The sequence below is a fragment of the Danio rerio genome, chromosome 2 (genome assembly GCF_049306965.1).
Source record: "Danio rerio strain Tuebingen ecotype United States chromosome 2, GRCz12tu, whole genome shotgun sequence".
Classification (NCBI taxonomy): Eukaryota; Metazoa; Chordata; class Actinopteri; order Cypriniformes; family Danionidae; genus Danio; species Danio rerio.
Window position 1 is genome coordinate 27265216 of NC_133177.1, and position 15635 is coordinate 27280850.

General features: G+C 34.3%; 1 protein-coding gene across 9 annotated transcripts in view; it reads right to left on the reverse strand.

Annotated features, from left to right (window-relative positions):
* Nucleotides 1-1648: 1648 nt before the first annotated feature.
* The window catches only part of col15a1b (collagen, type XV, alpha 1b), a 76413-nt gene continuing 62426 nt past the window's right edge, over nucleotides 1649-15635 (reverse strand). For 4 of the 9 annotated variants that reach the window (XM_073917919.1, XM_005171235.6, XM_009298514.5 and 1 more), the window contains 18 exons: nucleotides 15115-15204; nucleotides 14986-15021; nucleotides 14074-14127; nucleotides 13693-13749; nucleotides 13518-13577; nucleotides 13354-13395; nucleotides 12446-12470; nucleotides 12302-12355; nucleotides 12159-12175; nucleotides 11616-11714; nucleotides 11042-11186; nucleotides 8627-8691; nucleotides 8346-8474; nucleotides 8153-8254; nucleotides 5450-5512; nucleotides 5162-5359; nucleotides 4939-5054; nucleotides 1649-2735 (listed from right to left, as the gene is read on the reverse strand). In XM_073917919.1, coding sequence (XP_073774020.1) covers nucleotides 2519-2735; nucleotides 4939-5054; nucleotides 5162-5359; nucleotides 5450-5512; nucleotides 8153-8254; nucleotides 8346-8474; nucleotides 8627-8691; nucleotides 11042-11186; nucleotides 11616-11714; nucleotides 12159-12175; nucleotides 12302-12355; nucleotides 12446-12470; nucleotides 13354-13395; nucleotides 13518-13577; nucleotides 13693-13749; nucleotides 14074-14127; nucleotides 14986-15021; nucleotides 15115-15204 — 1569 coding nt within the window. In that variant the 3' untranslated portion in view covers nucleotides 1649-2518. 9 annotated transcript variants of the gene reach the window in all.

Genomic DNA, 15635 nt, shown 5'->3' on the forward strand with positions numbered 1-15635 from the left:
CTTTTATTATATATACACACACACACACACACACACACACACACACACACACACACACACAGACACACAGTTGAAGTCAGAATTATTAGCCCCCTTCGAATTTTTTTCTTCTTTTTTTAATGTTTCCCAAATGATGTTTAACAGAGCAAGGACATTTTCACAGTATGTCTGATAATATTTTTTCTTCTGGAGAAAGTCTTATTTGTTTTATTTCGGCTTGAATAAAAGCAGTTTTTAATAATTTTAAACACCATTTTAAGTACAAAATTATTAGCCCCTTTGAGTTATTATTTTTTTTCCGACTGTCTACAGAACAAACTATCGTTTTACAATAACTTGCCTAATTACCCTAACCTACCTAGTTAACCTAATTAACCTAGTTAGGCCTTTAAATGTCACTTTAAGCTGTATAGAAGTGTCTTAAAAATATCAGGTAAAATATTATTTACTGTCATCATGGAAAAGATAAAATAAATCAGTTAGTAGAAATGAGTCATTAAAACTATTATGTTTAGAAATGTGTTGAAAAAATCTTTTCTCCGTTAAACAGAAATTGGGGAGGAAATAAACAGGGAGTCTAATAATTCAGGGGGGCTAATAATTCTGACTTCAACTGTGTATATATATATATATATATATATATATATATATATATATATATATATATATATATATATATATATATATATATATATATATATATAATTTATATGTAAAAATACTATGTATATGATAAACATGATTCTAAATTTAAATATAAATGTGCTAAAAAAGATTATTTATATATGTGTTTGTACACATATACATAGCAAATATATAAAATACACACAAATATAGTATGTCCAAACAAACTTTTATTTTGGATGCGATAATAGCAATTAATGTTTGCCCAGCACTAATATACTGAACACACACACACACACACACACACACACACACACACACACACACACACACACACACACACACACACACACACACACACGCACGCACACACAATATTTCACAATAGTCACATCGCAGGATACACATGCTGAGCTTGTATCATATTTTATCATTTGCATGTGTTTTTAAGGCCTGTGAGTGTATGATTTTAAAACCATTCTAAATTGTACCATTTGTACCATTATTAATGAGTAATTGTTTTTAAAATATTTTTATTATTATTCAATTACTGTACCTGAATACTGTTAGACCTGAAAATAAACAGTGTTTATTTCAATGATATCTTTTTCTTTAATGTATTTGTAGGTTGTTTATTTGATTTTACTCCTGCTGCAGAATCTACTCAATCAATCTATCATTGTAAAGTCTCTCCAAACAGAGATAGTAAGTCATCTGGCGAAATTGTTTTGATATACTGTACCAATTGCAGAATAAAAAATAATATCGGCGTGTTAGATTCTTTCAATATCGTGCAGCCATATTTTAAAATAATTTATTACCAAACCAAACAAAATAGGACTTCTTGAGAACAAATATGGAAATACTGTGAAAAATGTTCTTTATGTGTGACTAAATTCTAAAACTGTTAAAAGACCCAAAACAGTAATTAACTCATACAGGAACAGGTCCTGTACATCCGGCTTGGTAAGTTATTCTCCACAACATCAACCTTTTTTTCTAAATCTAAAAGAAAGACAAGTCATACTTATAAAACAAAAATTTATTCAGTGAGCACCATTCAAATTTGAAAAAAGGAGAAAACGAGGGTATCTCTCTATTGCTGTATCATACTCCTATTTGACTTCTAGAAGATACAAATAACATAACTTACTTTCTAGTTTGCCTTTCTAAATGTGAGAGATTAAACACAGTGATGAGTTATAAATGATTGTGGCCATTGTCTACTTTCTAAATCAGTATCTATTATGCACTTGGGTTTTAGTTATGTGCATTAACATCATAAATTAGACGCATCGCCTCCCTTAAATACTAGTTTAAATGCAAGTTCACAGAATAGAGCTTCATGGGTGTCAAAACAAACTATAACCAAAAATAAAATAACAACACCCAAGAAATTATTAATACAGTGCATTTAAACATCTCCCTCGTTTGTTTGAATATACCCAAATACTGATATCTAAATATATTTAATCTGATTAAAAGTAAGTGTCTTGTATCTATCAGTGTGTGCGGTTATAACAATGTAGTTAATACAAGCACACACACAAAGCTATATTAGTGATCGTAATGAGGGCTAAAACCTTTTTAGAAGGCAAAAAAATAATGTGGTGAATTCATAAAGTGGATCTACACTTGCTCATAGATGTCTGACTGAGGTATTCTTTGGTTTTCTAATAGTTGAATGAAAGTCGGTGGGTCTTCAATTGAACAATACCAGTGGGTGATTTATACATATTTACATCATGCTCAGACAAGAAGTGAAAGACCAATGCAGTGCCTGGCTTTTTCCTGGCTTGTTATTTCTCCCAGGAGCTAAAAAGGAGGAGAATGGATAATTTTCCCCAGCAGTCCAGCTACTGCTGCTTTCAATTACTTGTAAACGTTGGGCTTTCTAGTTCCTTCCAGGGTGCTGGATGTAGCTGTTCTCGATGCAGAGAATGATGAAGTGGTTTGAGCAGCTGCGTGTGTGCTGTCCCAGCAGTCGGCCGGTCTGAAGGAGAGACGCCTGTCCGGTTACTGCCATGTCACCTGTCCGCCAGGCCTCGCAGTAGTTTGTTGTCATTCGGATGCCCACCGTACTTGACCCGTGCCACACCAGCTTCTGAGACCTTGGGTTTTAGTACAGCGTATTAAATCTGGTTTCTTCTTAGAGCATTAAATACAAATTTATAAATAATGTTTGATATTTCTCCAAAAAATTATATTTATATATACAGTTAAAGTCAGAATTATTAGGCGTCCTAAATTATTACCCCCCCCCCATGTATATTTCCCCAATTTTTGTTTATTGAAAAGATGATTTTTTTAAACACATTTCTGAAGATAATAGTTTTAATAACTTATTTCTCATAACTAATTTCTTTTATCCTTGCCATGATGACAGTAAATGATATTTGACTAGATATTTGTCAAAATACTAATAAGTGACATTTACAGGCTTAACTAGGTTAATTACGTAAACTAGGCAGGTTAGGGTAATTAGGCAATTATTGTTTGAGTGGTTTGTTCTGTAGACAATCGAAAAAATATTGCTAGGGAGGGCTACTAATATCAATCTTAAAATTGTTTAAAAAAAGTTAAAAAACTGATTTTATTCTAGTTGAAAACAGAACAAACACGACTTTTTCTTTAGAAGAAAAACTATTATAGGAAATACTGTGAAAAATTCCTTGCTCCGATTATTATTCATATTATGAATTAAATTTCCAATTATAGCATTTTTTAACACCTAATAAGCGACCTAACAACGAAAGTTAAAAAGAATGCTCTCCCTTACTCTTTTAGAAATGCTCCCACACTAGCTAGTTTTAAGAAGATGCTAAAAACTCATCTTTTTAAGACTGCATTTTAGATTCTTGATTATTCTGCGTTTATATTTTAGAACTTTATATATATATATATATATATATATATATATATATATATATATATATATATATACTTGTATTTTATTGCATGTTTAATTTCTCTGATGTTGTAGCGCTTTGGGTCTTAGAAAAGCGCATTATAAATAAAACGTAAAAAAATAAAATGTATTATTACCTACCCCATCCATAAGCCCAATCCTCACAGAATATAAAAATAATAAGCTGTATCGCTTCTAGAACTCATTCCCGAAGGGCACTTCAGAGTGAAAACAATGATGGCCGCTATACTAAGGTGTTGTTATAAACCGAAGTGTTTAACGAAGGATTTCGAAGGATACAACTTATGGGCACTTTGGGCTCCCATGGAACATGCACAGGGAAGTTGTTTGGTGTTAAACGGCACATTCCATTCGGAAGGGCTCACTACTATGTCTAATTTCTTTTAAGCAGCCACTCCGTAGGGTGAACACTTTGAAGGGATTAAGGCGTAGGCATGAACCCTTCTGCATGGAATGTGCTGACAGTCCTGTAGTTCACCATTGTTGTCATTTATGCAGGCCATTATATTATGAACACATAAAATACATGCTTATGCCACCACCATTTTCAAGTGTTTTTAAGTAATGGTATCACATTCAAAAATGTGCATTTTAAATCCAGTTTTCACAAGATGCATTTTCAGATTGCAAAACTAAACAAATAGTTTTTTGCTAAAATTAATTCCTATAAATGCCCCTAAGTCAATTTTTAATTGAGATTTGACGCAAAATAGGCTACCAGTGGTCCTAATAAAAACAAGATGTTCGTAAACTGTAACACTTATTTCAGTTTTTCTCGCTACAAATTCTTTATTTATAATACATTTATAATACCTTAATTTTAACAATGTTCACAAATAAAGTATACTTTGTAGAGCATCCACTATAAACAACTTTTATTATAAAACTTCAAATCTAAACTAATTTACAGAGAAACTAGCAGTGCATGAAGAGCTCTTTACAAATACTCTCTCTCATTTCTCTCACATTAATACAAATGTGTTTTTTTACCTTTTTTGTACTTTTTATTTTTTGTGATATAACTTACTTGTGATAAAAGTTGAATTATAAAATGATAATAAATGCTGTAACTTTTTATACTTTTTATAGACATTTAAAGGAGTAGCTTGCCTAAAAGTGAAGATGTATTCTGATTTTTTCTTTGTGTTGAACACAAAAGATATTTTGAAAATGTGTTGGAAACCAATAGCATTTGACATGCATTGTAAGAAAACAATATAATATGGAAATCAACAGCTACTAGTTTCTTAACATTCTTCAAAATATCTCCTTTGATATATTGATAATGCTTTTTGGTGAAACATCCTTTTCACTGTCCTAAAAAACAGACCTTCAAAGAATTAGTATAAAATGTAAAATAAACAAAATGAATGAAAGCTATTTACCAAGCCTGATCTGTCAAGACATTTCGTCCATCAAAGGAGTAAATCGGAGTAAGTGGATCAAAAACGCCTCCATTACCAGAGAACATGGCCATCCAGCTGCTGAACAGCACTTCTCCCTAGAGAAAATGTTCAAATTAGACAGGCAGACATGGAACAGCCAACAAGACTGCACTCATCAAAAAACCTTGATTGCAATCTACGCTGAGTGACTCTTTTTACATACTTTTAGATTCACCACCGGTAAGTTAAAACGGTCTGCTTTCTTGACGATGGTGGAGAGGTCTTGCAGATGAGAGGAAAGGAAAGCTCTGTATGTGGATGTCAGGCCTCTGGCTCTGGCTTGCTGGTAACACTGGTAATCTGCCCCGCGGATGCCATGCATGTCTCCTGAGAATGGGGCATTGAGAGCCACCAAGTGCAACTGAGAAGTCCGAGAGTCAAAGGTCATGTCAAAGTGTACACCTTTTGGAATCAATTATTTAAGATGCAACAAGATTTAATCAATCCTTACCGCAGGCATTGAGTGTGTAGTGTCCGGAAGAAGATTATAGCCTGGCAGAAAGCTCTTTAACTCCTGCAACAAACATTAGAGGTTCGTATCAGACATTATGATGCTGTATATAATATCACAACTTACAATACATTTTGATTCCAGAATATTGGAATATTTTAAGTTGAAGAGTTCACACTTAGCTGATGATTGATTTTAAAGCATGTTTGGCATGCTGTCCCTGAAGAGAGCGCTGAGCTCATAAGATCCTTGAGCCTGGACTCCCTCCCTCGAGGGGAGTTTGAGCTCAGGTAGATCTTGAGAACTCCCCTGCTGTTTATAGCTAATGACTAGGGCCAGACAGGGTCTGCAGACATTTTTTGCTATTTCGGCACAAAACTGTGTAAAAAAGGTTGCGGATTTATGCGTAATAATTTTGGGAGTATCGTAACTAAAAATCTAATATATGAAAAAACAAACAACAACAATAATCCGTTTTAAACTTTTATTTAATACTTACAATGCAAATCCATCTAGATCCACTTATTTGGAAAACATAGCAAGTTGCTCAAATCATATCTTCCTTTACAAAATGTATTGTAAATAAATTATATGAACATTGCTATTATTATATCACGATAATATTAGTGAAATTCAATTAAAAACTGAATAAATATAAATTAACACACATTTACACCAGTAAATAAATAGAAAATAAAAATCGGAGGAAATCTGCTGATTTCTGCACACGCATATTCCGTGTGGGTCAACTAATGAACATTTAGGAATTGCTATGAAGAAAGAACTACTGACTAGGAGCACATCTATGCCAATTTGGATTAGTCAATTAGCTTAGTCACATGTTTTAAGATGGTGGGAGGAAATCAGGGGGCCCGGGGGTAACCCATGCAAGCACAGGGAGAACATGTAAACTCCACACAGAAACGTCGACTGGCTTGGTAAGAACTAACCAGTGATGTTTTTGCTGTGAGGCAACAGATCTAACCACTGGGCCACCGTGCTGTCCAGTCTAAGAAAGGAGAAGGAGTAGGGGTGGTATGGAGTAGGGGGTATTCTTCAAAACGAAGATGACTGTGGTGTGGAACTTTGGTTATTTACGCGATGTAAAACCCAAAAAGTTAAGATAACTCAAACTATTTTAGGAAACCGATTGCTACAAAACATTTGAGTTCAAAAACTAATCTATATGAGTTCTGTGAACTTACTGCATTTTAATTGAAGTAATTAGGTGTTTAATTGACTTTAATTGAGTTTAAAACTCTTTTCAAATGAGTAGAATTAACTTTCAATAAATTTTGAGTTAACGACACTCATTTCACTTGATAAAGTTAACTTTTGGGTTTTAGTGTGGTGTCTTAGTAAATGTCTGATTGGTGAATCATGTATTGTCTAATGCGGGATCAGCTGTGGTCAATCATAAGCATGTGATCCTCTCAAAATTAGTTTATAAATAAACTTCACTTAAAAAGCAATGATTCTAAAATCATAGCAAGATCTGTGCTATATTGGTTATCAGCTAATATTGTGTAACTAATTGGTTTATTATTTAATTTTTCATAGTCATTTACTCTGGATTTATAAGGTTACCTACACGGTAAAAAGCGAGTAGTTACTTTACTTTTAAAAAGTGGGCAAACCTGTTGCCTGAAAAGCTGATATTACTTCAAAAAGACAGAAAACCCATTGGCTAAACTTAACTTAATAATTATGCACATAGTTTGTTTACTTAATAATTAAAAATAGGACAATGTGTTAACTTTTTTTTTTAAAGTAAAGTCAACTAATTGCTTTTTACAGTGTCGGCTATGTAACATTCAAAGTTAACATCTAAATTTTATTATAAAAAATGTTTAGTAAATGAAACAAATTTAAATTAAAATACAAATCTCAGATGTTACAGTTGCAGCTAATGGAAACTCAATGTTAAATGACTACAATACTACAATTGAATATATATATATATATATATATATATATATATATATATATATATATATATATATATATATATATATATATATATATATATATATATTTTATTTTTTTTTTTTTATTTATTTTTTTTTTTACTTTTACATTTTTTACAAGCATACCTGTCAACATTGGGATGTGAAAATACGGGATACCCCATCCCAAAGAAAATTCCCCAAATCACTAAATTTGGTTGACAGGTATAGACAAGACAAAATCACATTACAAAATTAAAAAAAACTAAATGCAAAAAAAGAACTAAACTTCAAAACAGTAATAAACACAACTAACATTGAAACTTTCTCACAACTGTGTTCTGTTTATTTGCACAGTTATGTCTCTTTAGTTTCTAGATCAGGGGTGTCAAACTCAGCCCTGCACAGTTTACTTCCAACCCTGCTTCAACACACTTACCTGTAGGTCTCAAACAAGCCTCAAGGACTTAATTAGTCTGATCAGGTGTGTTTAATTAGGGTTGGAGCTAAACTGTGCAGAGCTGCGGCCCTCCAGGAACTGAATTTGACACGTGTTCTAGATCATGGTTTTTGTTCTCTTTCTTTGGTGTCTTGTTTGTAACAACTGTTTATCATTTTAGTTTCTCTCTAATAATTTACTTTTGTGGAAAGCAGCCATGTAATAAGTGAGATAATGTACATTCTGCACATTGCTTCAGGCATTATTCACTGAGAACAACTGGATAAATGTACATGATCACCTACATATATACCACACCTGACTATGAACTCTGGGTACGCTGCGGTCGCTGGGTCTGCTCAGGCCTTGTGACAAAGCAGAAGAGGAACTGTCTTCGGGAACAGGGATTAGCTCTCCTAACTAAAAAAAAAAACACAGTTACAGAAAAAAATCTTAACAAGCAGACAACAAAGACATTCTTACACAGGAAAATGTGAAAGTAAGTCAATACCTCAATTTTCTTCCAGCCTCCTCGTACCCTGATGTACAGTTCACTCTTGTCAATAACATATCCCATTGTGCCTTCTGCTGCTTGGCTGCTCTCTCTCATCAAGGTCTGGCTGTTTTTATATGTGCTCACCTGGAAAGACAAAACAAGCATTCATAATCCAGACAAACACACACACACACACACACACACACACACACACACACACACACAAACACAAACACAAAGTCAAGGCATGCTTAATCTTTTATGAGTTTGATTCCACACTGTACCATATGACTTACAGGGTTTCCATAGCCAGGAGCACCAGGTGGCCCTGGAGGTCCAGGAGGTCCGGGGAGACTTGCAGCTGTAAAACAAATTTGATGCCTTTGTAAGTTACTGATATTAGGCTTTACACTTGCTGAAGGGAAATCTATTTAACCCTTGTGTGCTCTTGGGGATGTTTTCGTCCACTCAGGGGGGGGATTTTGAGTCTTAATGTGGCCACAAATGTCTGTGTTTCAGAAATTGAATGGTTTTTGGTGACAAACCAAGCAGTAACATCCTGCTCTCCCTCATAAATCAAATATGGAAGTAGCTGAAACTGCAATTCATTGACTGGCCACTGGTGTCTGGCTCCAGAAACTCCAGATGTTTACTGACTGCAATGCTAAACTGGCCAATTTTACAACTGATAAAAAACATGTTTACAGCCTGCTACAATATGTGGTTTTAATGCATATACAGTTGGAAGTCAGAATTATTAACCCCCCTGAATTATTAGACCCCCTGTTTATTTTTTTTCCAATTTCTGTTTAACAGAGAGAAGATTTTTTTCAACACATTTCTAAATGTATTAGTTTTAATAACTCATATCTAATAACTGATTTGTTTTATCTTTGCCATGATGACAGTAAATAATATTTGACTAGATCTTTTTCAAGACACTTCTATACAGCTTAAATTGACATTTAAAGACTTAGGTTAACTAGGCAGGTTAGAGTAATTAGGCAAGTTATTGTATAACGATGGTTTGTTCTGTAGACTATTAAAAAAATAAAGCTTAAAGGGGCTAATAATTTTGTCCTTAAAACGGTGTTTAAAAAACTGATAACTGCTTTTATTCCAGCCAAAATAAAACAAACAAGACTAATTCCAAAAGAAAAGTTTTATCTGACATACTGTGAAAATTTCCTAGCTCTGTTAAACATAATTTGGGAAATAGTTAAATTTAAATATTTATTTACTAAAAGAACAAAAAACAAAGGGGGGCTAATAATTCTGACTTCAACTGTAGCTTCCCTTCATGACAACTATGAGAAGAGTGAATATTTTTATAACTCATTCTTTAATTCATATCAAGTCTGCATAATTAAGAGTGTAGCCAGAATCTGACAGATTGATTAGCTGTAGGCTCTAGAACAGTCATCTGAAACACTGTCACACAGTGTTATGCTGGATCTTATAAATAGCCTTGCATTTACTAACACAGACTATATTTGAAGTATTAAAAAGTAATTCACATTTTTCCTTCTGTAAAAAAATGTCATTAGAACAATGCTTAGTGGCTCAATGTATTACAAAAGTGTTTTTAAAAGACCAAACACTATAAACACTTTATTGATATAGTCTACAACCAATTACATGTAGTCAGAACACAAACCAGTCGAATTTAATAAAGTATTGAGTGCTTTTCCCAGGATAAACCCCATCTAAGCAAAATACCAGCAGGCATCACTATAGCTATGCTCATGCTCTGCCTCTTTGCCCATTTTCAGCTACCCTCGGATGGCGCGATGACGCATGAACAAAATGGCCATGATTGGAAACGCCACTTGTAGCTTCATTTACGCTCTTCAGAAACCTATGGGTGATGCACGGATATTACGTCCATCTGTCTTTACATTCTATGTGACAACCTTATTATGACACATTTATTAATTTTCATTCAGCTTAGTTCCTTTATTCGTCAGGCTGAATGCCACCACAGCAGAATGCCAACTTGTCCACCATATGTTTTACACCATGGATGCCCTTCTAGCTGCAACCCAGTTCTGGGAAACATCCATACACACTCAGTCACCCAACTTAGTTTATTCAATTCACCTATACCAAATATCTTTAGACTGTGGGGAAAACCGGAGCACCCGGAGAAAAAAAATGCCAACTGACCCAGCGACTGACCTAACCACTGAGTTGCCCCTAGTTTAACACATATTTTGGAAAAATGCTTTGAATTGTTTTTGAAAAGTCAACATTACAAACGCTTTTTGCCCAATTGGCTTCCATTATAATGACTTTTATAAATTTAAATTCAAGCACCTCAGCTTTCAGAACATAGTAAATGCAGTAAGTGTATTTATGTACACACACTATAATCTACTGTTTTACTCTACAGAACTCCATATAGTTTTCTTTGCACAGGCCTATCTAAAGGGTTAAAGGTACCAACTGATGATCAACAGTAAAAACTACAAATTTGACCTCTTTCCAACAAGGAAAACCAACAACGATGACAAGAATGCATGATTATATGGTGTTGTTTCTTTGCAATCAAAAATGTTTATAACAAAGTTTATAATGGTCAATGGAACAAAAACAGCTATGAACATAATAAAAGGTTAGGCAATTTGAACAATACACAAGAATTAAGAATACATTGAAGCTTGTTGTCTAAAATGTTTGGAAAAGTTGACACAGAAGGGGTTTGCTGTCACCTGAGCTGTATAGTGATGAGGTTCCTGGAGGGCCAGGAGCTCCTGGTGGGCCTTGTGGTCCTGGACTTCCATACCCAGGCAGTCCTGGAGGTCCTGGAGCACCAGTGTCTCCAGGAGGACCAACAATAGATTCCCCTTTAGGACCCTGAAATGCATAAACATACCATGGCTTTTAATACCACATTTAACACTAGAACTACAGAGGCAGTATTGTACCCTGACTTTTCCTATATTTCATCATAACATTACCATTACCATTACCTTATAAATTATAATTAACTTTATTTTATTCAAATTACAAAACACAAAATAATCCTGTGTAATTCTACCTTGAATGGTCATAATAGTTAAATTAATTAAGCTGAAATGCATTTCAGTGTCCTCTGCTTTTTATTTTGCCTTTGATTATGCATGCCTCTGTTGCCTAGCAACTTTCTGCTAACAAAAACAACTTCTCACATCCTCACATCAGAACTTTTATGGGATTGAAGTCTCATGTTAATTTGTCCAGTTATGTAGTGAGATTTTAGATATTAGTATTTGTTTTAAATGGTTTTGTTTTTAGCAGACTCACAACAAGGCCTGTTCTCCCAGGAAGTCCAGGAGGGCCAGGCAAACCTGGATCACCTTTCTCTCCCTTTTGCCCATTGTAGCCATTATCACCTTTAGGACCCTTAAAAACACATTCAACATCATCAACAACAATGGCCAAAGAAAATGTAGCTGTCTCTGTGTTGAGAATCCACAATATGTTAATATTCAGGTAATATAAAGTATATGAATTGCACTTCTTTCTTCAAAGTAGTTTTTTTTTTTCATTTGAGTCTGATAATCTTCTCAGTATTAATATATTCTTTGGCAGGAAACAATATTGTAAATGCACGTGACCTTTCAAAAAAAAGTTGCACAGATAAATAATGTTAATAAATACAGTAGTAAGTAAGTAGTAAGAATACATATTAATTGTCATCTTTGATTTCATAACGAAATGTGAATGGACCTGTTTTAAAATGTTAAGCTTTATACATATAATACATATAAGCTTGTTTATATTAATTTTATATAGAAAGATGAAGCATGTTTTTCATGTGGTATGTGTGATATTAAAAGTACCTACCACATAAGCATGGGGGACTGTGGAAAAGAAGAACACACAGATAAGTAGTCAAAAAAAAGTGGCATACAGACATTACATGTTATGACATACACATTGCACATGCGTATGGTTCATTTTCCAATATAAGTCGTTTTCTATCATACCTGGAGTACCTGACAACCCAGGATTTCCCTCATCACCCTTTTCCCCTTTGACTCCTGAGGGAAAATGTTCATATTTATATCCTTCTCAACAACTCTTAATAAATAAATAGTTGAAAATTTTTACAAATGAGATTTGGCTTGTACCTTGTTGTGAATTGTTGTTGTTGACCTGTAAAGCATTTGTATAATATTAAACTATTTCATACATTAAACAGTGTTTAAGTGACATTGTTAAATGAAATGTAATGTGAATATGAATATGAATCCATGCCAGCAAATGTCAGCAATGAACTGTTTTGTTAGTGTGGCATTGCAAAATATACCCAGCACAACAGATCCCATTAATTCACAGCAGAGCCCAACAAAAGTAAGAGCTCATGCAACATGCTCTGCTGAGCTTAGACGAGCATCTCAGATGAAATTAGATGAGATATTGGGTTAAAGGACCATTGAGAAACATTTGCAAATAGCAGCATAAAGCAGGCAAAATTCAGTTGGCGAATAGCTAAAAATATAGTCTTTAAAAGGACAGATCACTCAAAAATGAAGATTTGCTGGTCATTTACAAATCACAAATGTAGGTCTTCTTTTCTTCAGTAGAACATTTAAGAATAAAAGACAAGTCAAGGGCTACCAGCACTTTTAAAGCCAAATACATAGAAGCAAAGCAAAATCAGTACCCATGACCACTGACTCCAAACTGGCTGTGTTTAAAAAAATCACTGTGAATTAAATTCAGTTTCTTGTACAGCCCCATTGTTTTGCTTTTTAAGTCCTCAATGTGTCTTCAGAAGCCATTTTGCTAAGCCTGTATGTGTTGTTTTTAAACTCTCAGTGAATTATAATTTTTGTGTGTGCTGTCCCTTTTAAATATATTGATCTGTTTTGTAAATTAAGCTTGCTCTATGCTGTTTTTTAGACCTTGAGCCAGCCCAGAAATAATCCAAAGCACCTTAGACAGTGAAGTAGGCAGGGCTAGTGTATGAGGGGAGGAGCCAAGCCAGAATGACATGCGCCATACCCAAAGCCAAACCCCTCAATTATTAACTTACTGGCGTTTTGCAGTGTGGTCTAGGAGGAACTGGGAAAACTGTCTTTAAGATTCAGAGCACAATCATTTCATGACTTTCATGAGAAAACTGCACATGTTAGGATAACCCACAATTTGATGCTCATTTTCAGCGCACATCAAATGTGCTAAAAGGTTAAAACTTACTCCATTGAGGCCAATCACTCGTCCTGGTGGCCCTGGAGGTCCAGGTGGACCTGGTGGACCCTTTAAAATAGATGAGTCATTATAAATAATTAGTTTGTAAGATATGAAACAAAATGAACACTCACAAACACACACACACACACACACATACACACACACACACACAAAAACTTACAGAGGGACCACTTGCATCTCCCTTGTCCCCTTTCCTTCCAGCTATTCCAGGTCGACCCTTTAAGGAAATAAGCATTTATGAGATTAAAAACTACAAATTAACACGGGTACTCCATAGGTGTAATGTATACAGTAAAAAACACTTACTATATTATTCTACTTCACCCCTAACCCTAAACCCAACCCTCACAGGAAACCTGTGGCAATATTTGAATAGGAAAAGACCCCATTAGGTTTGATTTTTAGTGTTTTGAATTACAAGGATATCAGGTATGTCCTTGTAAACCACTAGAATACAACTTAAAAAAATAACCTTGTAAATTACCAAAACCAGTACACATACACAACACAAATACACATAAAAAGAATGATTGAAACTAACCGGTCGACCAGGAATTCCATATCCCCCTTTTAGTCCAGGTGGTCCAATTGGCCCCTAAAGACAAAAAAACAACGTTTTGTATATAATAAAGTTTTAAGTATAATATATTTTTGTGAGTCTGAATGGCTGATTCGTCCATCATTGAAGTAAACAGATCTTTATATGAATGGTTAAGTGAATGACTGGTTCACCTGATTCATTCAAAATATAGATTTATTCAGAAACGAATCACAGTATTGGAGACAGTTCTGCTGTGGAACTGCTATATATTATAAAATACAAACATGATCATATGGGGAGCTTTTACCTTAAATTTCTTGAATATCTTAAATTTTAAAGGCTTACAGTTGAAGGCAGAATTATTTGCCCCCCTAAATTATTAGCCCCTTGTTTATTTTTTCCCCAATTTTTGTTTAACGGAGAGATTTTTTTCAACATATCTAAACATAATAGTTTTAACAACTCATCTCTAATAACTGGTTTATTTTATATTTGCCAAAATGACAGTAAATATTATTTGACTAGATATTTTTCAAGACACTTCTATTCAGCTTAAAGTGACATTTAAAGGATTAACTAGGTTAATTAGGCTAACTAGACAGGTTAGGGTAATTGGGAAAGTTTTTGTATAACAATGGTTTTTTATGTAGACTATCCGAAAAAAATATAGCTTAACGGGGCTAATAATTCTGACTTCATCTGCTTGACATTCTGTAGTCTTTAGAGTGTGTTTTAGTTTTCCTGCATCAAGTTCATCACCAATTAACTGAATGCAATGTAGTATGACTTACACAAGTCTGGAAGTGGGATAAGTGCATTAATCATTTTAACACATTATTTCCCCCATGATTAATTAATTAAGGTCACATAAATAAACAGCCCTTTTATTTCAGCATTAAAAAAGCATCTCACCGGAATCCCATGTGGGCCAGCAAGACCAATGTCTCCCTGCAAAACACAATAACAACAATATCAGATCGCTGAGGAAAAATAAAAAGTTCAATAAAATTCCATCACTTTTGCAGAATAATTGATTTAAACCTTGGTTCCCTTTGGTCCTCTGGGTCCTCGCAGGCTTGTGATTATAGAGCCATCAGCAGCGATGGATACACCTGGCTCACCCTTGTCCCCCTTTAAGACAATACAATAAATCATATTTTATAAGACCTTAAATTAGACCAATCCCGACCAGTTAATCCAAACAGTGTGTGACAAATGAGCAGTAATGAGAAAAATGCCCACTTTCAATAAAGAACTACTGTTATACTGAAAGTTCTGCTAGCTCAAATGGGTTAGAAAGAGTGAGGGCTTTTAGAGTGCCTATAGACTGCTACACATTTTATTGATCTCTCAGATGGCAGGGACATTTTATGTCTGGTCTTCAAATATAGCTTAGAGAAGCTTTACAGTATGCAATCAGATATGACAGTTAAATTACAGTGCGAAAGACAGCAGCTCAGATTGATGAATGCTTGAAAACTGAACACATCCTCACTAGAAAATGCATCATTTACATCAAAAAGGTATCGATGGGAGAGTTTGTTCTTTGTTATGGCATAGCA